The sequence below is a fragment of the Mobula hypostoma genome, chromosome 9 (genome assembly GCF_963921235.1).
Source record: "Mobula hypostoma chromosome 9, sMobHyp1.1, whole genome shotgun sequence".
Lineage (NCBI taxonomy): Eukaryota > Metazoa > Chordata > Chondrichthyes > Myliobatiformes > Myliobatidae > Mobula > Mobula hypostoma.
The window spans coordinates 93,183,744-93,206,799 of NC_086105.1; the positions used below are offsets into that span (position 1 = coordinate 93,183,744).

The 23,056-nt window shown below is 42.8% G+C and overlaps 1 protein-coding gene across 2 annotated transcripts in view; it reads left to right on the forward strand.

Moving 5' to 3' along the window:
* The window catches only part of LOC134351861 (ATP-sensitive inward rectifier potassium channel 12), an 83,817-nt gene extending 61,063 nt beyond the window's left edge, over positions 1-22,754 (forward strand). The window contains exon 2 of one of the 2 annotated variants that reach the window (XR_010019280.1): positions 18,946-19,042. Coding sequence is in view for 1 of the 2 variants with exons in the window: in XM_063058691.1 (XP_062914761.1) it covers positions 19,146-20,444 (1,299 nt within the window). In the remaining variant the exon portion in view is untranslated. Of the gene's footprint in view, positions 1-18,945; positions 19,043-19,143 lie in introns of those variants that run through there. The other variant, XM_063058691.1, reaches the window with a different exon arrangement.
* The last annotated feature ends 302 nt before the right edge of the window (positions 22,755-23,056 follow it).

Consider the following 23,056-nt stretch of genomic DNA (forward strand, 5'->3'; position numbering starts at 1 on the left):
AGATGGTTTTCTTAAGACGGGGAATTTCAGTGTTAATGCCATTGAATAGTGGACTCCCCAGGCAGAATAGGTGTTGTTGCTCTTCTAGTTTGCCTTGGATTTCATGCTGGCAGTGGTGAATGTCCAAAGAGACAGATCAGTATGAGAATGGGAAGGGCCACTGAAATGATCTGCAACTGGGAGCTCAGATTGGCTATCAAATGCAGTAGACAAGATTGAAGAAGATGCACGTGAACCTTTGCCTCACCTGGAATGGCTGTTTAGGTTGCTAGTGGTGAGGGAGGAAGTGTAAAGACAGGTGTCATATCTCCTGAAAGGGGAGATGGAAGGGCCAGGGATATGAGAGGTATGGGCAGGGATAGATGAGTGGGCTAGAGAGTCATGGAGGAAATAGTTTCTGCGAAAGGGAGAAAAGGTTGGAGAGGAGAAGATGTGGCTGGTAGCAGAAATGATGAAAAATTATATTGGATGCGGAGCCAGTAGGGTAAACAGCAAGGACCAGGGAGACCCTAACTCTGTTCTGTCTGGGAGGAGGCGGGGTATGAGTAGATGTACCAGAAACAGAGGAGAGTTGATATCGACCTCCATCAACCGGAGCAGAAGAGATGCTACATTTCATGAAAAAGGAGGATATTTCAGATGTCCTGAAACAGAAAACCTCTCCTTGAGAGCAGAAGGGGCAGACGGCAGGCACAGATTAACTGGACAAAAGGAATAGCATCCTTGCAAAAAGAAGGAAGGAAAATATTGTCTAAATAGCTGTGGGAGTAATATCAGTGGGGTAATTTGTCTCCTGAAATGGAGACAGAGATGTAAAAAAGGGAGAGAAATGCCAGAAATGGTACACATGAATTTAAAAGCAGGGTGGAATCTGGTAACGAATGTGATAAAATTGTTGAGTTCTGCACTGGTGCAGAAAGCAGCACCAATGCAGATAATGTAATAGAGAAAGAGTTGGAAGTGGCTGTGGAGGGATGCTCTCCTGATGTAATGAGGTCTGTGACAGTGCAGGGGTGATGGTTTGGTGTTTGTGAGTAAGGTCATCACCCAGGGGTTGATAAGATGAGGTATCCGAGAGCTGTCGCCTGGCCTCTGGGAGGCACCACCTTTGTCTGTGGGTTTGATGACTAGGTTGTGATGGGATTAAAGTGAGTTGTGGGCTGCACTTTTGGATGGGTTGATGTTAGAGTTGGCTAGGAAAGAGAAGCAGTTGAAGCAACTGATGTCATAGCAGCAACTGGTGATGAAAGTGTAAGGAGGTCAAAGAGCCTGAAGGGGATATCCGAGAGGAAATATAATGTTGGAGATGTGATAAGGGGTCATCTGTGAGACAAGAGAACTCTGCCAAAGAAATAGACACAGAGGTAACAATATCTCAACATCATGGTGGGTCCAGATCTCAATCAGATGTGTACACAGGAGTACAAAAGTGAAGCCTTGATTGGGACAGACCATTCAACATCAGAGACAGGGAGATCAGGGGTACTCTGGAGACCTTACATGGTTTGGGACTGGGGCAAGAATCAGGGTCAGAAGAAAATAAGGGGAGAGCCGAGATGAGATGGGGGGTGAGGTGAGAAGAGGAGTGATCCCAGAGGCAGGAGGAGAGGAGGATTTAGTAAGTATGGTGTAGGAGAATGGGATATGAGGTCCAAAGTTGAGGGGCTGTAATGAGAACAGAGGTGGAGGAAAGGGGAGGAAAATCCAGTGGAGTGGTGAGAACTTGGAACCTCGTAGGGCGCAGGTGATAAAAATGATGAGGAGGTGATAAGGGAGTGATAAAATTGATAGGTTTTTAACTGGTAAAGGGGTTAAGGGTTATGGGAATAGGTGGGAGGATGGTGTTAAAAAACTAATTCACCTTAAATGAATGACAGAGCACACTTGATGGGTCAAATGGCATAATTCTGCTCCTAGACCTTATGAAGTTATGGCTGTATGAAGGGAATCCATTTGATCTGACTGATCCTTTGAAAAGGGCCATACTTGGCTCTACATTCTTGAATTTGTGTCTAACCCTAGAACATTCCTCACCCTCACAAATCTGTTCAGCTAGCCCATGATGGAGATCGACCTGAGAACTACCAACAACAGTATCTTATCCTACACACCAAGATCTAAATAACTGGTAACTGCTTATTCCTGGCACATTTCATCAGCCACTTCTGTTTTCCAATGTTTCTTATTACTTTCATTTCACATTTTAAATACCTAAGGTCCAAGGGAGAACATCTCCCTCTCAATCTGACCAATTAGTTATTAAAATGAACGAACTGTTTAGTCATTGTTCAGTTACTGGTGGCTTGTCAACAAACCGCTGACACTTGGCACAGAGGAAGTGGAAGCTTTATCTAACATTGAGAGTTGACCACAGTGATAAGGTATGAGGTTTTAGGATATACAGGAGCAGTAAATCATAGGTCCACTATGGGGCCGGTTTCCACTGATATCCCCTTGAGTCTGACAAGAAAGTGGAATATTCACACAATGTCTACCTCCTCTCTTCTTCTCGGCCAGAGCAAACAACAATAGAGGAGGGGGAAAGTGCACAGGAGCAAAATGGACGAAGAAGAGAGCAAGGACAGGATGAAGATGAAAACCCAAAGCAAGCAGCAGGGAGGAGAGGCTGTTAACTCCTTAATATATTCCTAAGAATCCTATTTTAAGCACCCCTTCTGAGTAATTGGACAAGGAATCTCAGCTGTAAATATAGCTTCAATGTGGTCATCTGGTCCAAGCTCCAACTTGCGAGGACAAAATGCTGAAGTTTCCCGTCTGCTATTTGAGTATAAATGTCATCTCATTTAACATTAACAGAGTGGCACTCCATCAGGGCACAAGTACATCTGTCTAAATGCCCAATGGCAGCGGGGCGAAGTAACAGAGAAAGAAAGTCAGAGTAAAGAGCTCCTTGATTGCAAAAAGGGCACTGACTGACAAGAGAAGGAAGACAAGGGGAAAGTGGCTAGAATAGCTGTGAGACATTACTGAATGCATATTGAATTCCAGATGGCATTGGAAAAGGTTAAAAGGGGAAAAAAAAAGTTTATTTGCAGAAGCACCATTCTGTTTTTTTCAAGATGACCCGTGACAATCTGCAGGCTACATTGTACATTTTTTTCAGCACAGTCGTGGCTGAAATGGGACAAATAAGCTCCTGAAAATAAATACATTGAAATTTTGTTTCAGTAATGTTGTGGGTGAGGGTATTGGCCAGAACATCAGGAATAACTCTTTGTCCTTTTTGCAGTGATTTCATAAGATGCTTACCCTGAGAGGGTATATTGTATCTGTTTAAAACTAGCCGGCTAGTATCTGTTTAAAATTAGACAGGCCGACTAGGGGGAATGCCGTACTAGATCTAGTACTAGTAATGAACAGGGTCAGGTCACAGATCTCTCAGTGGGTGAGCATCTGGGGGACAGTGACCACCGCTCCCTGGCCTTTAGCATTATCATGGAAAAGAAGAGAATCAGAGAGGACAGGAAAATTTTTAATTGGGGAAGGGCAAATTATGAGGCTATAAGGCTAGAACTTGCGGGTGTGAATTGGGATGATGTTTTTGCAGGGAAATGTTCTATGGACATGTGGTCAATGTTTAGAATTCTCTTGCAGGATGTTAGGGATAAATTTGTCTTGGTGAGGAAGATAAAGAATGGTAGGGTGAAGGAACCATGGGTGACAACTGAGGTGGAAAATCTAGTCAGGTGAAAGAAGGCAGCATACATGAGGTTTAGGAAGCAAGGATCAGATGGGTCGATTGAGAAATATAGGGAAGCAAGAAAGGAGCTTAAGAAGGGGCTGAGAAGAGCAAGAAGGGGGCATGAGAAGGCCTTGGCGAGTAGGGTAAAGGAAAACCCCAAGGCATTCTTCAATTATGTGAAGAAAAAAAGGATGACAGGAGTGAAGGTAGGACCGATTAGAGATAAAGGTGGGAAGATGTGCCTGGAGGCTGTGGAAGTGAGCGAGGTCCTCAATGAATACTTCTCTTCGGTATTCACCAATGAGAGGGAACTTGATGATGGTGAGGACAATATGAGTGAGGTTGATGTTCTGGAGCATGTTGATATTAAGGGAGAGGAGGTGTTGGAGTTGTTAAAATACATTAGGATGGATAAGTCCCCAGGGGCTGACGGAATATTCCCCAGGCTGCTCCATGAGGCGAGGGAAGAGATTGCTAAGCCTCTGGCTAGGATCTTTATGTCCTCGTTGTCCACGGGAAATGGTACCGGAGGATTGGAGGGAGGCGAATGTTATCCCCTTGTTCAAAAAAGATAGTAGGGGTAGTCCGGATAATTATAGACCAGTGAGCCTCACGTCTGTAGTGGGAAAGCTGTTGGAAAAGATTCTTAGAGATAGGATCTGTGGGCATTTAGAGAATCATGGTCTGATCAGGGACAATCAGCATGGCTTTGTGAAGGGCAGATCGTGTCTAACAAGCCTGATAGAGTTCTTTGAGGAGGTGACCAGGCATATAGATGAGGGTAGTGCAGTGGATGCGATCTACATGGATTTTAGTAAGGCATTTGACAAGGTTCCACGCGGTAGGCTTATTCAGAAAGTCAGAAGGCATGGGATCCAGGGAGGTTTGGCCAGGTGGATTCAGAATTGGCTTGCCTGCAGAAAGCAGAGGGTCGTGGTGGAGGGAGTACATTCAGATTGGAGGGTTGTAACTAGTGGTGTCCCACAAGGATCTGTTCTGGGACCTCTACTTTTCGTGATTTTTATTAACAACCTGGATGTGGGGGTAGAAGGGTGGGTTGGCAAGTTTGCAGATGACACAAAGGTTGGCGGTGTTGTAGATAGAGTAGGGGATTGTCGAAGATTGCAGAGAGACATTGATAGGATGCAGAAGTGGGCTGAGAAGTGGCAGATGGAGTTCAACCCGGAGAAGTGTGAGGTGGTACACTTTGGAAGGACAAGCTCCAAGGCAGAGTACAAAGTAAATGGCAGGATACTTGGTAGTGTGGAGGAGCAGGGAGATCTGGGGGTACATGTCTACAGATCTCTGAAAGTTGCCTCACAGCTAGATAGGGTAGTTAAGAAAGCTTATGGGGTGTTAGCTTTCATAAGTCGAGGGATAGAGTTTAAGAGTCACGAAGTAATGATGCAGCTCTATAAACCTCTGGTTAGGCCACACTTGGAGTACTGTGTCCAGTTCTGGTCGCCTCACTGTAGGAAGGATGTGGAAGCATTGGAAAGAATATAGAGGAGATTTACCAGGATGCTGCCTGGTTTAGAGAGTATGGATTATGATCAGAGATTAGGGGAGCTAGGGCTTTACTCTTTGGAGAGGAGGAGGATGAGAGGAGACATGATCGAGGTGTACAAGATATTAAGAGGAATAGAGTGGATAGCCAGCGCCTCCTCCCCAGGGCACCACTATTCAATACAAGAGAACATGGCTTTCAGGTAAGGGGTGGGAAGTTCAAGGGGGATATTAGAGGAAAGTTTTTTACTCAGAGAGTAGTTGGTGTGTGGAATGCACTGCCTGAGTCAGTGGTGGAGGCAGATACACTAGTGAAGTTTAAGAGACTACTAGACAGGTATATGGAGGAATTTAAGGTGGGGGGTTATATGGGAGGCGGGGTTTGAGGGTTGGCACAACATTGTGGGCCAAAGGGCCTGTAATGTGCCTTACTATTCTATGTTCTATGTTCTATGAAAGACAGCACCTTTCTAGACACCCCAGTGATATCCCTCACTGGCTGCTGTACATTGTCCCTTGTGAAATTGAGTGGTAGAACCTGGGGAGGAGGAGTTGAAGAGAGTGTAGGGAGAATAAAAACAGATTAATGTAGAATGGGTGGTTGACAGCTGGTGGGCCTGTTTATGTGCCGTATCTGAGGTATGGTTGAAATGTAAGTCTTCAAAGAAACTTAGCTAATGGTAATAAACTGAAGACACGTGGCTGACCTAAGTTGGAATTTGATGAGGAATTAGAAGACGAGGAATAGGGATAAAGGGGGTATGTATTCAAATTGTAAGTAACTAGTTATGTCCTATAATGATTGTTATTGTGGCTTTTACTGCACACTTTATTTCTTAATAAGATATAACACAGTTGGGAGCCGTATATTCATCACCTTCTAGCTAGCCTCCAGTGCACCCCCACCTCCCAACCTTTTTATTCTGGTATCTTCGCCTTTCTATTTCAGTCCTGAAGAAGGGTTTCGACCTGAAACATTGACTGTTTATTAATTTCCATAGATGCTTCCTGACCTGCTGAGTTCCTCCAGTGTGTTACTTTGGATTTTCAGCATCTGCAGACTGTCTCCTGTTTATCATATATTCAAGCTTGTTAATTGAGCACAGATTGGTGTATTAGTAGATATTGTATTGAGAAGCTTGAAATCACAAAATGTCATTGATAGATTAAGATACTGGATGAAAAGGAAGCAGAAGGGTTTCACTGCAGGTATATCTGGGATCAGCAATTCTAGAGTAGAAAAGGACAGATTTGGTGTTTATTGAGTTGCAAACAGTGGGAGGTCCAGAGAAAATTCTGTGATCTGGGCTCATACGTGTAGTTTTAAAGGCAGATAAAATAAACAAAAAACTAATGGAATGTTAGTCTTTGTAATTGGAGGACTGAGATGTAATGGAAAGGATATACTATATCTGTCATCAATAGGTGTTTATCTGAGACAGATGTGAAATATTGTAGAGCCAAGGCAGATGGATGGGATTAAAATGGAGACATAAGAAGTGGAATAAGAGTTGAAATTGGTTTATTTTTGTCATATGTACTGAAGTATAGGTGATCTTGCATGCTGTGGATACTGATCACAGTCATTGTGGTAATACAAAGTAAAACAATAACTGAATGGAGAATAAAGTGGAACAGCCACAGAAAAAGTGCAGTGCAGATAGGCAATAAAGTGCAAGGTCAAAATGAGATGGACTATGAGGGTCAGGAGTCCCTTTTATCATACTCAGAACCATTCACCAATCTTATAACAGCAGGATAGAAGCTGTCCTTCAGCCTACTTGTATATACTTTCAGACTTTTGTACTTCCTGCTAAATGGAAGAGGGGAGAACAAAGAATGTTCAAGTTGTGTGGGATCTTTTGATCATGCTGGCTACATTACTGAAACTGCGAGAAGTAAAGACAGAGTCCATGGAGGAGAGGCTGGTTTCTATGACGTGTTGAGCTGTGTCCACAACAGTTCAAAGTTTCTTATGATCACAGGCAGAACAGTTGCCAAACAAAGCCATAATGCATCCAGATAAGATGGTGCAACAAAATAATTGGAAAGAGTTGACAAACTTCTGTAGTCTACTAAGGAAATAGAGGATTTGGCGAGCTCTGTTGGTCATGGCACATAAATGGTTAGTCCAGACAGCCTATTTGTGATGTTCACTCCGAGGAACTTAAGCTTTCAACCCTTTCAGCTTCAGCACCATTGATGTAGATGTGCACTGCCCACCTTTTTAAATTTAATGACCAGCTCTTTTGCTGACATTGAAGGAAAGGTTGTTGTCATGACACCATGTTACTAAGCTCCCTGTCTCCTTCACGTAGTCAGGCTCATCATTATTTGAGATACAGCCCACTACTGTCTAGAGTAAACTATGGATTGAACAGCCCACTAATGACGCTGCACACAAAATGCTGGAGGAACTCAAAGTTAGGCGGTGTCTATAGAAGGAAAGGACAGTTGATGTTTTAGGTCAAGACCCTTCATTTGGACTGACCCCAGTTCTAATCCCTGCTGTGTCTCACCCATCCCCTCCGACCTTGCTCTCTCTAAACCAGAATGGTTTGTCCTCAGCAGCAGTCTCACCTTCATACCCCCGCACCGGAACAAGTTCCGTGCCAGCCGTAATGTAACCCTCTTCTTCCATTGTCTCCACCCTGTGCCTATATCTTTGACTAGGATTCACCCCCGCCCCCCACCACTCTTAAAAGGTAGTCTGAGTAAAGGGACTCAACCAAAAATATTGATTGTCCATTTCCCTTCACAGATGCTGCATAACCTGCTGAGTTCCTCCAACTTTTTGTGTGTTCCTCCAGATTTCAGCATTTGCAGTCTCTTGTGTATCGATTTTGAGACTCACAAAACTCCCTAGCATGAAAATCACAGTCTTAACAATTGTCCTGGTAAGCTCTCAGTTTAGCATTAACATTTGATTTTTCATGGAAACTGCTTGAGAAAGTGAACACAATCGAGGTGCCACACTACCGACAACCAGCAATGTGATGAAAGAAACTGTTGGGAGCCCAACCTCTTGCCCATTCAGGTCCTGCCCTGATGCTGGCTTAAGCACCAGTAATGAAACACATTAAAATGTTACAGTCCTCATTGTTTTTTCTGGTATGCTGGAGAAAGCCCGGCAATTCCCAAAGAATTTGGCAGTGATGAGATCTCCAGTGTCATGTGAAAGATCAGAAATAATCACTGAAAATGCTTCAACAATGCAGGAGACCCTTCATTGCTGAAGTGAATGGATTCAAATGTAATCATCCAACTCAAACATTAACCGCTGTATTTTTCAAGTGCAAAACAGCTTGTTCTTATTTTCTGGAATTTTTGTCTTATTTTAATGCAAAAAGAAATGGAGCTTTCAAGATAAACAGGATTTGATTTAACTGTGGATGTTCTGCTTAGCTTCCCTCCACCAACTCCCTTTGTGTAGAATTCCTACAAATTAAACTCTTTCACATTGTATGCAGATCCTTCTGAATAAATTTCTTTCCTTCCACTCTCATTGTAGAGAATTCCCACAAACTAACCCACTTCCCATCCGTTCCCATTGGATGTCATTGTTCATGCTAAACCTCTTCCCATCCATTGCCATTGTATAAAAATCCTTTCCATTCACCCCTGTTAAGATGCAAACAGCATATTTCATGATCCCAGCAATTCCACAGACTTTTAAAAACTTATTAACTACTTTTATGAAGTATGGTCGCTGTGACAGACAGAAACAGCATCCTGCAATTAACATGGAGTAATATCTTCATTGCAATTATTTTTGAATGTTGGTTGAATAATAGCCATTGACCAAGACGGACAAGAAATCATTGCCTCTTCTTTGGAAACGCAGGGAATTCTCTCCAGACCCTAGCTAATATTTATTTATTTTTCCTGATTTATTTTATTTATATCCGCGCAGTTGCAGAGCTTGTAAGGCTGCTGCCTCATAGCTCCAGCTTTCTAAATGGAGAGTTCAGTCCTGATTGCTGGTGCTGTCTGTGTGGATCTTAAACATTTTCCCTGTGACTGTGTGGGTATCCCCCAGACAAAGACACACAAGTTGTTCGGTTAATTAGCCCTTGTGAATTGTATTAAGTAGGTGAGTAGTAGAATCTGAGAGGAGTTGTTGGGAATGTGGAGAGCATAAGAATGGGTTAATGTAGAATCAGTGTAAATGGCTGATGGTGTGGTCCCATGACCTCTTAAAGTGCAGTTACCCTTCAGCACTGCACCACTGTATCAGTTTGGATTTTTTAAATTCTAAGACTTTAGAGTATGATTTAAACTCACAGCAATCTTCTTCTGAGTCCCACATTTAGGATTTGCTGTTTTCTTTGGTTTTATTTCAATTAATCACCAAGCAATGATTAAATTAGCCTTGGTACAAACATCAGGTCAATCAGTTCCTTTCAAGATCTTGACTTCTTTTTGCAAACAAATGTTAAAAAGATTAAAGAAACCTTTGTTGAGCAGCTCCTCCCCTCTGGATATTAAATCCTCCTGAACATCTAGAGTTATTACAGACATAACAAGCTTCAGCACTGGAAAAGGAATAGTGTGACGCATGGACAAATGATGCTTTTATTCATACAAGCACACTCACTTTTGTTTTAAAGGGACAAGGGCTTAAAATGTGCTGAATTCAGTTTGTGAAAACTGAATTTTTTTACTTTCAAAGGATTTGGCTTGATTAAACAACTCCTCTCATATCTTACTAAGAGCACAGAGGCTCCTGTGCTCTGGGTGTCTGACTCATGCCAGTGCTGAGAGCACCAAGTGTTTTGAGTAGAAGCAGAAAATGTTTGAAATACCCAGCACCATCTGTGTTGGGTTTATTTGGGTGAAACCAGAAAGGGATAACAAACTGACCTGAAACATTACCTCTATTTCTTTCCCCACAGGTGCTGCCTGACCTGCTGAGTATCCCCATCATTTTTATGATTTTCATTCAGACTTGCAGCATCTGCATTTTTTTGCTTATGTGTAATATATTTAGACTCAGTTTAACACGTTGTGCATTGGGGGCTTTGATATCTCAAGGAGGGAGATGGTATTTTCAAGGTCCATACCCAAATAGATTCCAACTCTGAATATGGTTGGAGTACTTTGTAGAAAGGGGTCAGTGAGGAAAAGGTTATGAGCTGGTGATTATGTAGTGCCATTGTCACTAATTATAGAGTCGTTAACTCTCTGACCCCTCACTTAAAGTGGTTAGTTCCATAGCTGAAGCAGACTGTGGAGGGAGGAAAGGTAACAAACAATAAGCACCTCACCATTTCTTTTACAATACAAAATTAGATCTGGACCCAGATTTGGGATGCTGCCCAGTGCCTCATTAAGCCAAATTGACTGAGTACTGTCAGCCATTCCTGCTGAGTGCATAGTCCATTGACAAAGGTGAAAAAAACTGAGTGTGATTATCGATCATCTAATACGATTCCACTTAATTAGAGTCTGCTATAAACCAATCTATTAAATGTCATCTTGGAGAATTGTAATTGCTGGTAAAAATGAGCTGTGAGGTTGGAGTTAGCCGATGATTCTGCCCAATAATTGTTTTGTGGATTTGGCTTTCTGTTTTGTCATTTACATCCACTGTGGAATTAAAAAGAAAAATTAAGTGTTAAGTACAATAGGCAGCACTTAAAATGCTCACATATTTATTACCTAAGCCCAGTAGGCTACAACTCAGGGTTTGAGTGAATCTACAGATGGATGATAAATTTTCTTCCCTACCAATATCCCTTTGGGGATATTCCTGAAACTTCCAATAACTCATTTTGTTTCCAAAATCTGAACGGTAATTTTATTACCAAATTTGTTGGTAAGATCTGAAATCCCAATGGCTGCTTTGTAGGAGGCATCCTGTAGCACGTTGGACATAGCTTTCTGAAGGCAGCATGATAGTGTAGCGGTTAGCATAATGCTATTACAGCACTAGCGACTGGGGTTCAGTTCTGCCGCTGTCTGTAAGGAGTTTATACGTTCTCCCCATGACCATGTGGATTTCCTCTGGTGCTCCAGTTTCCTCCCACATTACAAAGATGTACAGTTTAGTAGATTAATTGTTCACATGGGTGTACCTGGGCAACACGGGCTCGTTGCGCTGGTAGGGCCCGTTACCATGCTGTATCTCTAAATGAAAATAGATAAAACAACAAGAAAGTGCTTTGTAGGAGTATCATCAAAAATATTTAGTTATGAGCTGTGTAAAATGTTGAGCAAAGACATGAATAAAGAGATAGATCTTAAAAAACTTCTTAAAAGAGTTTAGAGGTTGTATGAGCGAATTTATTTACTCAGTAATCCAGTTTACCGTTTGCTTATGCATCCAGTGCTTTTCAGCTGACTAAATACACAGTGATATCTGTGGCTCTTGCTGAATATCATTTAACCTGCATGTGATTTGAATCCATGGTCTTCTAAGTTATATACAATCTTTGGGTGGCAAAGTTGCTTTTCTATCCCACTAGAATCACATAATGAAAAGTCTGGAATCAGCTGGGTGTCTGTTGACTATAGGTAGTTCAAACTTGTAAAGGGTGGAGCCTCTGCCCACAGACCCAATGGTGTCATGAGCTGGAATGGGGCTGAGAGCCTCGAGCACTGAGAACTTCTCCTTATTTGGGCCAGAAGTGATGTTTGAAAGCCAAAAGGGAGTAGTGTGCTGACTCCAGCAGAAAGGAATGGGCTACGAGCAGAGGGATCCATATTATGGAAACAATCGGGAACCTTATGGAGGCTGTTAGAAGGATGTATTGCTGGTCTTATGCCGCAAGTATGTCATGGAGTGAGACACGTTTGACAATCCTCCAGGCTTGTCTTGCCTCCTGACTTTCCCATGATTAAGGATGATCTCCAGGACATTGCAATAAACACCACCTGGAAGAGAATGTGTGAGAAAAGGGACTCATTATATCTATTTTTTAAAAAAATTTGGTTTATTGACTTTAGAAAGACCAGAGAACAAAGCCATTTGACAAGAGTCGAGACTCAACCAGTCAATCATCATTGAATTATGACCCTATGGGAAGACAGGGCCAATGCAGTACAGGAACAGATCTTTACCCCATGATGTTGTGCCCAACAAATTCAGCTAATGATGCATAATTAAACTAAATCCTTCTGCCACATGCAATCCATATCCTTCCATTGTCTGCATATACATGCCTGTCTAAAAACTTCTTAAACACTACTAAAGTATCTGCCTCCCTGGCAGTGCATTCCAGGGACCCAACATTCTCTGTTTAAAAATAACTTGCCCCATATATACTCTTTGAGCTTTCCCCCTCGCATCTGAAATGCATGCCCGCCAGTATTAAACAATTTGACCCTGTGAGAAAAATAGCAGCTGCCTACTCTTATCTATGCCTCTCATAATCTTATAAACGTCTACCAGGTCTCTCCTTACTCCGCACTGCTCCAGAGAAAGTAACCCTAGTCTGTCCAACCTTACAGGTTGTTATTTACAATACATGCCCTTTCATCCAGGCAGCATCGTGGTAAACCTCTTCTTCACCCTCTCCATATCCATATCCTGTAAATCCTCTGTATCCTACCTGCAATGTGGCAACTAGAATTGAAAGCAATAATCTAGATGCAGCCTTACAAGAGCTTTATAAAGCTGCAACATCATCTACTGATTCTTGAATTCAATTCTTCGAGCAATAAAGGCAAGCATATCATATATACCTTCTTTACCATCCTATCAACTTGTCCAGCCACTTTCATGGAGATCTGGATCCCTCTGTACCAAGCTAGATTAAGGGTCCTATCATTAATTGTGTGCTTTCTCCTTGCAGTTGATCTCATACAGTGCAATGCCTCACAATTGCCTGGGTTAAACTCTTTTTCCAGCCATATCTGCAACTGATGTACATCCCACTCTATCTTTTGGTGATCTTTTACATGACCCTCAACACTACTAATTTTTCTATCATCTGCAAATTTACCAAGCCGCCCATTCACCTTTTCATCTTAATCATTTAAGTATATCACAAAGAGCAAAGGTCACAGTATGGATCTCAGTAAAACACCACTAGACATGGACCTCCAACTATAAGATAGGACCCTCGACCACTGCACTCTGTCTTCTGTGGGCAGGCCAATTCTGAATCCAAGTAGCCAAGACTGCTTGGATTCCATGCACCTTAATCACCCGGATCAGCCAACCATGATCGACCTTGTCAAATGCCTTATAAATGTAACCATCTCACTGGGGCTCGTATACAAACTTGGCTCGTTAGCAAATTCTGTGAACAGTCATGTGACTCAGTGGTGAGAAGGCCACCTTTCAAAAACAATATATGTCTATCGTCAGTATGATTTGGGGTTCAACCAAACAGGAACATTAGGAGTTCCATTTAAAGGAACCTCAATTTGAGTAAATGCTGTGTGAAGACAGACCATACACAATTATTGGTCACCAAGAAATAACAGATTGTACACCAGGATAAAATTTATAAAGCAAGTATATTTACCAATTTCAACTTTATCAAATAGTTGATAGGAAAAAGAAAAGGAAAAAAAAGGACTCATTACAATTAAACCAGTCTAAATGTGTACATAGTGTCACAAAGGGGGGGCGTTGGGAAATGGACCCAAATGCAAGACACATACACTGAAGTACTAGGAACAGGATAAGGATGCAGGACCTGGGCAAGGACATGGACAAGAAACAGGGAAACCAGACAAGGAACTATGAACTAGGAGCCTGGGCTTGAACCCCGAGCCAGAGACTGGACAAGGACCCAGAACCTGGGTCTTGCCTCGGGCCTGGGACCCAGAACCAGGCAAGGACATGACATGATTCCAGGACAGGAGGCTGGGGTCTAGAGGCTTGAGGCTTGGAGACAGGCTTGGGGTCCTGAGGCTTGAGGCTTGGAGACAGCCTTGGGGTCCTGAGGATTGAGGCTTGGAGACAGGCTAGGGGTCTTGAGGCTTGGAGACAGGCTTGGGGTCTTGAGGATTGAGGCTAGGAGACAGGCTTGGAGTTTTGAGGCTTGAGGCTTGGAGACAGGCTTGGGGTCTTGAGGATTGAGGCTTGGAGACAGGCTTGGGGTCTTGAGGATTGAGGCTTGGAGACAGGCTTGGGGTCTTGAGGATTGAGGCTAGGAGACAGGCTTGGAGTTTTGAGGCTTAAGGCTTGGAGACAGGCTTGTGGTCTTGAGGATTGAGGCTTGGAGACAGGCTTGGGGTCTTGAGGCTTGGAGACAGGCTTGGGGTCTTGAGGCTTGGAGACAGGCTTGGGGCCTTGAGGCTTGAGTCTAGGGTACTTCGAGGCTTGGGTATGAACTCCGAACCAGAGACTGGGCAAGGACCCAGAACCTGGGACTTGACTTGGGCTCAGACTCCAGAACTAGGTGAGGACAAGACAAGGCTACAGGACTGGACACAGCTTGGGTGACGAACTCCTGGGCAGGGTGAGACACAAGAGCAGGTAAAGGCACATGGACAAGACTTGGATAGGTCTGGACTAGGCACGGACTGAATGAGGGCCTTCAGGAACACGGAGCCTTGGACTAGAGGAGACGGGAGCATGGAACACAGAACCGGGACCCCTCCTTGGGATCAGGACATAGGGCCAGGACTCATACACATAACACAGAGCCGGGAGAGGTATCCAGGTAGAGGGTCAGGCAAGGTATCCAGGCAGAGAGTCAGACGAGGGGGGAAAGACAAAGAGCGGAACAGACAGTTCAGCAGGGAATCCCTGGTTTGCAGAGGTATTTATGTCTCAGCCCCAAAACAAGAATCATGTGCCTACAACAGAAACTGAGGAAAACCAGAAACCCTGGAATAAGGAACTATGGACCGGACCTTGAACCAGAATACGGACTTCATGGACCAGACCATGACACATAGACAACAGAGCTCATGTCTGTAGTGGTCGGGTGTACCAGTTTATTCATGGTGCTGAATTCTCATCACCAATCACAGTTAGATCTTGCCTTCTTGGGCACATTCATCTTGCGAAGCACTCCTTGCATTAAGGTCTTCCCTTAAGATAGGATCATCCAGGCACCTGCCCTGGTCCTCTCCCCTTCACCCGCCAAAAGACCATTCACCTGACCACTGTCCGTCAGAATCTCTCTCTGCCCAGCTCTCTGTAGAACCTTCCCACCATCCTGATTGGCTAACACAGCAGTCCTAAGTTGAACAACATGGCTCCTTAACTTTAGCCAACACCAAAACATTCTACGAGCAGGACATGCTGCTTTTACAGAAAACTGCTCGAATAAACTACCCCACAGCAACGCAGTAGAAATTTTAACCAGGACATTACACTAAAATTTATATAGAAGGCATCTTCTGCTCTACACTCATCAATCACCTTTGTCACATCCTCAAAAAAATCAAACAAGTTAGTAGGAGATGACCTGCACCACAGAAAGCCATTCTGACATCCTTTTCCAAATGCTCTTAAATCCTATCCCTAGGAATCCTCTCCAATAGTTTCCCTACCATTGATTTGAGATGAAGGATGGAACATGACATGAGATGGCATGGGTGAAGTATGGCGAGTGGAGGGAGGAGATTAATGTGATACATTCTTAAGAAATTCTGCCACCCGAGTTGGCAATTACAATTGCTAGAAATTCATGTGTGCACCTGGGCAGCCATGTGCTATCAGATAGGGTTAATATTGAAAGGAATTCATAGGAACGTTTCTAATAGCCGAGAGGGATTTGTATCCACGTGTTAGATAACTGTCTTTCAGGATATGTTGGAGAATGATGTTGGAAAATGCTGGGATCTATTTTTAAGACGGGGCAACAGGATATTAGGAAAACAATGATTTGACAGTGTTAATATGGATTTAGGAAATAGAAATCATGTTTGACAAATCTATTGACATTTTTTGAAGGTTGCAACTAGCAGAACAGATAAGGATGAACCAATAAATTGGTTAACTGACCATAACTGTAAGCCTATAAGTTATTGGAGCAGAAATGGGCCATTCAGCCCATTGAGACTTCTTTGCTGTTGAACCATGGCTGATTCTTTTTCACCCCATTCTCCTGCATTTTCCCTATAACCCTTAACTCCCTTAAAGAACCTATCAATCTCTGCCTTAAATACACCCAAAAACTTGGCTGCCACCAATCTGAAACAGTAGATTGGATAAAAATAGAAAACAGAAATAAATGAGTCTTTTTCAAGTTGGAAGTCTGATGTCAGTAAGATGTAGCAATTGGTGCTATGGTGCAGCTGGACAATATCTATATTAGTGGTTTAGGCAATAGGACCAAGGGTAGTATATCGAATTTTGTAGCTGGGATATAGCTAACAGCTAACAAGGGCTTTGAGAAGAATTCAGAGGGATATGTACAGGTTGCGTGAATAGGCAAGGACATAATTGATGGAATATAATGTGGGAAAGTGTGAAGTCATCCAGTTTGATTGGAAAGAAAAGAAAATACTGAGCAATTGCAAGGTGTTAGTGTCTGCAAAGGCTTGGGTGCCTTTGTATATGAATCATTGAAAGTTAATATCCAGGTACAGCAGGCAATTAAGAAGGCAGCTGATGTGTTGACCTTTATTGCAAGAGAATTTGACTATAAGAGTAAAGATGTCATGCTCCACTAATAGAGTCACAGTGAGACTGCATTTAGAAAATTGTTCAGAGGGTCTCTCTCTCTTCCTAAGGAAAGATGAAATGAGATAGATAAAGTGCACTAAAAGTATATCCAATCAATTCCTAGGGCAGTAGGTTTGTTGTATGAGAGATGAAACAGATCATGTCTGTACTCTCTTGAATTTAGAAGAATGAGAGGTGATCTAATTGAAAGCTACACAATTCTTACCAAGTTTGGCCGGGTAGATATGCAGATAATGTTTCCCTTGGCTGCAATGTCTAGTGTCAGGGGTAAAAATTACAAAGTAAGGGGTCAGCCATGATCAAAGAAGAGAAGAATCATTTTCACCCAGAGGCTAGTAAATCTTTGGAATTCTCTTCCCAAGGCTATAGAGATAGATTTTTAGGTATTGAGGGAAGCAAGAGATGTGGGGCTCGCGCAGAGGTAAAAAAATCAGCTGTGGTATTATTGGATGGTAGAGCAGGTACGAGGGGCTGAATGGACTATTACTGGTTCAATGTCTTGTGTCCATTTGGCTGCCTTTGCCTAGGTAGTCAGCAGCTCCTACTGAGCTCATCTTAAGAGCAAAGAACTATTACAATATCACCAGCTCACCTGAAAATCTCCCAGAGAGGGAGAATGCTGGCAATAGAGCTGCTACCCCATTGCTGTGAGGTGTTCTTGTGATCAAAACCAGCTGAGGAATCTAAACTGAACAGTTGGTCGGAATTGAGAGAGTGACACACATCAGTTGACAATGATGTCCTGCTTGAGATTCCAACAGCTACTGGTTTCATCCTGCATGATAAAAAACTAGCACAATTAGCTCTGCTGTTTCACAGCTCCAGTGATCTGAGTTCCAATCTCGACCTCTGGTGCTGTCTGTGTGGAGGTTATACATTCTCTCTGTGATCACATGGGTTTCATCAAGATATCCGTTTCTTTCCGCATCCCAAAGACATGTCAGTGGATTAATTGATTTCTGTACATAGACTCTATTGTGGCTGAATGGTAGAAATTGGGAAGGAGATAATGAGAAGGAAGGGGAATAAAATGTGATTTGTGTATGAGTAGAGTAAATAGGTGGTTGATAGTAGGCACACTCAAGCCTACAACTGTCATTGAGCTCAGATGCAGTCTCTTCTTTGCTCAAAAGAACACAAGATTAGACGGTTGATGGCTTAATTATATATATATATATATATATATATATATTATAAAGTAGTAAACAAAGAGCAAAAATAGTGAGGTATGGGTTCATTGTTCCATTCAGAAATCTAATGGCGATGGAAAGAAGCTTTTCCAAACACGTTCAGTGTGTGTCTTCAGGCTTCTCTATCTCCTCTCTGATGGTAGTAAGAGAAGAGGGCATGTCCTGGGTGGTTGAGGTGGGAGGGTCTTTAATAATGGATGCCAACTTTCTCAGGCATAATCTTTTGAATATGTCCTTGATGGTAGGGCCAACCAGGAATGTGCAGGAACTGCCGTGGAGCTGGAAAAAGGAGATTTATGGGGATTTTGTCAGGACTTGATGGACTGAGTTATGAAAGAGATTGAACAGGTTGAAACTTTTCTTCATTGCACTGTAGAAGAATGAGGGGTGATCTTACAGAGGTATTTAAAACCACAAAGAGGATTGATATGGTGAATATACAGTCTTCTCAGCCTTGGGGAATCAAGAACTAGTGGTATAGGTTTTATGTGAGGACGAGAGATTTAGTAGGAGTCTAAGGGGCAACATTTTCACACAGATGGAGGTCAGTATATGGAAGGAGCTGCCAGTGGAAATGGTTGAAGCAACATGTAGGGAATACTTGGACAGGGACATGGGTAGAAAGGTTTAGCAGAATATGGGCCAACAAGAGCAAATGGGACTAACTTAGATGCGAATATTGGTTGGTATGGGCTGGTTGGGCTAAAGAGCTTACTTCCATGCTGTTTGAGTCCAAGAAGAGAGTCCTCTCCTGGCAACATTTCAGGAAGTCCAATTCCACTGCCAATTACAGGTATGACAAAACCTGATCTGATAGCAAGGCTACAAGGACTGAACGGTCCACACTTGTTCCTAATGCAATTGAGTCTAACATTATTTGCAAGGTTTTTGAATGTATTTGCTGCATTTCTGAATATTGCACATTTTAACCACACTTATTCTTGTTTCAGGATTTTACACTGACAAGACTCCGCTCAGGGCAACCTCAGCTGCCTGGATTTGCTTCAATTTTCAAAGACTCTACCTTTCTTTCATTTCAATTTTTTTGGGGGGTGGGGGGTGGGTGGGTGGGGGAGGGTGGGGGCAAGAGGGTTCATGGTTGGCACTTGGGTTGACACCCAACTGAGCAAATTCACTTCTGCGGACAGGAATGACTGGTGCCTGTGACAACCGTTACAGCATTGTGTCCTCTGAAGAAGACGGACTGAGGTTGACAACCATGCCAGGAATCAATGGCTACGGCAATGGGAAGATCCACACGAGGAGGAAGTGCCGCAGTCGCTTTGTGAAGAAGAATGGGCAGTGCAACGTGCAGTTCGCAAACATGAGCGACAAGCCACAGCGGTACATCGCTGACATCTTCACCACATGCGTGGACGTGCGCTGGCGATATATGTTGCTGATCTTCTCTCTGGCATTTCTCATTTCGTGGTTGGCCTTCGGCCTGGCCTTCTGGCTCATCGCTCTGATCCACGGAGACCTGGAGAAGCCCCTGGGCGATGAGAACTTCATCCCGTGTGTCTCGCAGGTGAATGGATTTATTGCTGCCTTCCTTTTTTCTATTGAAACTCAGACAACCATTGGATATGGATTTCGCTGTGTGACTGAGGAGTGTCCATTGGCCATCTTCCTGGTGGTCTTCCAGTCTATCGTAGGTTGCATTATAGACTCATTCATGATTGGAGCCATAATGGCAAAGATGGCACGGCCAAAGAAGCGAGCCCAGACCTTACTCTTTAGCCACAATGCTGTGATAGCCATGAGGGATGGCAAGCTCTCCCTTATGTGGCGAGTGGGAAACCTGAGGAAAAGTCATATTGTTGAAGCCCACGTCAGGGCTCAGTTAATCAAGCCACGGATCACTGAGGAAGGAGAGTACATTCCCCTTGACCAGATTGATATTGATGTGGGTTTTGATAAAGGGTATGACCGCATATTCTTGGTTTCCCCTATAACTATCCTGCATGAAATTGATGAGTCAAGTCCACTGTATGGCATCAGCAAGCAGGACCTGGAGGTGGCCGATTTTGAGATTGTGGTAATCCTTGAAGGCATGGTGGAAGCCACGGCGATGACCACACAGGCACGCAGCTCGTACCTGGCCAGTGAGATCCTCTGGGGTCAGCGATTTGAGCCAGTGCTCTTTGAGGAGAAGGACCAGTACAAAGTTGACTACTCACATTTCCATAAAACCTATGAGGTCCCCACAACACCCACTTGCAGTGCCAAGGATCTGATGGAGAGCAAGTTCCTCGTTCCCAGCACGAACTCCTTCTGCTATGAGAATGAGTTAGCTTTCATGAGCCGGGACGAGGACGATGAGGGTGAGGACGATGGCAGCAGGATGCTGGATAACCCCAGTCCCAACAGCAGCCGACATGAATTTGACCGGTTACAGGCAACGTTGGCTTTGGATCAAAGGTCGTTCAGAAGGGAGTCCGAAATATGACCTTTGACTGTTACTGTGACTGTTTTGTCAAAATAAGCAATGGGATTCTGATCATCATGAGTGCCATAAATGAAGGTACAGTATAGAAATCGGTGAAAATTTGATTGTAAAGGTGGAGGGATTTCTCAACAATGAAGCTGAATGATAGCTGCAAAGCAACAGAATGAGTTAGCAGTCAATGAGTAAGATAGAATTATTATCATCAAGATTTTAAGAGAAAATGTAATATTAACAAATACCTTTGCAATGGATTTAGACATTAATGTAGGAAGTCAAGTAACTGGTTACAGCAAGATGTTGGATGTGAAGTCCTTTAGAATGTGTGCAACCACGAGCTTTAAGGAGAATAGATCTAGAATAAAACCATGATGTTTAGACTCGCAAATAGGCCATTCAACCTGTCAGACCAGACTTAATGCTCCTTAGGGTTTTCTTCACCATTTGACATTTTACTTGAAAGGAAGTATTTTTGTGTCCGTTGGCAAATGAACAGAGAGCAGAGATGGAATTACCAAGCATCAATGCACATCAAATTAGCCAGAGTGTGTGTGGCTTGAAGCTGGCCCGCACAATTACCTGTGCACTTTAACTAGTGTGAAGAGCTAGACATTGTACGAGGTGAAAATTGCACAAAGCTCCTGAGGTGTGTAAAAAAAAGGCATCATTTGCACACGAATTGTCACATGAATGTCCCTCAAGCAGAGTACATTTTTGTAAAATCAAAGATCTTTATCTTTAAATACAAATTGCTTCATAAGATAATATCATTGTACAGACTTAGCTAGACGAGTTCTATTATATATAATGTATAGACCTAGCTAAGAAGAAAGATGTTCCCATATATTTTATATATACACAATACACAAAAGCAAACTCCCAAATACACATCCATTCATTGGTACTTTTACAGACAGACAGGCCAGCACACACTCGTGAACTTACCTACCCACCGATATTTACATAAAGCCACACAGACACACAGATTTGCACATACACATACAGTTACACATACACATACACACGCACTCGCACACTGTATAATTGGGAAAAATGATGTTACATACTGTACAGACCTAGCCGGCATGAGTGCTATGGTTAATTACTATCAGGGAATAAATTAAAGGAAACGTCTGAAGGTAGAGTGTTTCTCCACAAGACAGAAATAGAAGAATAAAGCTCCAAGGATCTATTCCAAGTCTGCATTGATGGTAAATGGGAGCTTTCGTTTCAGAACTGATATATTGTCAGAGCCTTACAGCAGGCTTTTAGTGGAGCTCCATACTGAGAACTGAACCCAACAAAATAACTCACATAATGTCCTTACCAGAATTTTGATTAATATTCTTTTTTACAAAAACGCCAAATTGCATGGAAACTCTCTGCTGGCAGTTCTACAATCATCAGCAGTAAGGTGGGCAATTAGTTACCCCAGGGCATCCTCAGAGGCAAGAGGACACCAACTGCAGAAAGACCTGAGATTTGTTCTATAGTCATGGGAGGAGGGGGATATATCTTATGGTGCACATTTCCCCACCAGCTTTGGGGTCCACCCAAATGGACTGATGTTCAACTTCCACTGATTTTATTTTTAAAGAATTATTCTCAGAATGAGCATCACTGGTATTAATTGTCCATCCCCAGTTACTCTTCAGAAGCTGGTTGCAAGTTTTCTTATGCTGATGCAACCAGTGGGTGAAGGTGGTCCCACAGTCACTGTGGAGAGGCTTCAGAATGCACAAGCCCTCTTGTTAAGAGCATCCTCTGAGATTTCAGGTGGGTGATGCATGAATGGGGCAGTACTCTTAACTTCAAGGTACTCTTTCCTGCCAGGGTTTTCCAACCTCTTCTAGCTTTTGTGGCACTCTTTAGCATTTGCCATGCCTTCTGAGAAGGCACTGTCTTTGACACCTGTTGTGTGAAATCCTTGTACCTACTATAGGGGTGTGATACCACGGGAACGTTTGTGGCTTGTCTCACACTAGGTAACCATGGTGACAGCATCATCAGCTTCTCTGCTGCAGCCTTGCACTTGTGAGACTGTATTAATTGCTTTGACCATCAATTATGCTAGACAACCTCCTTGTTTTGGATGTAGCCAATAAGCTTAATCCGGTGTTCCTGTTACTTTAGTTTCTTTCCTCTTGAATTTTTGCGATACGTCTCAGCATAGAAGCTTGTGATTAAAAATGGTATTTCTCTTAAAGGGATAAGGTGAACTTTGACCTCTGTGGAAGTCTTCCTCTTCACCCAGATTGTAAATGTAAAGAATGATTCTGGGTTCTGTTTTATTTTATTGGATGATCAAAGAATTTACTAAATTAAAAAAAAGAATTCTAATACAAATGGGAGTTTGTCTTTTTTCAGTGATGTTAATTCACCTGTTTTTTAATGAGAGACATTAAAAGTTATTTGTTACTATGAATTGTTTTACTAAATTTGCATGCATAACATTCAAATCTCATGAGACAATGCTACATCTACTGTGTAAGTCAAGTCAAGTTGAGTCTATGGTCAAATGCCCAAGTACCATGAGGTACAGGTACAATAAAAAAACTTACTTGCGGCAACATCACAAGCATATAGATTCAGACAACAACTCACAAAACATGTTC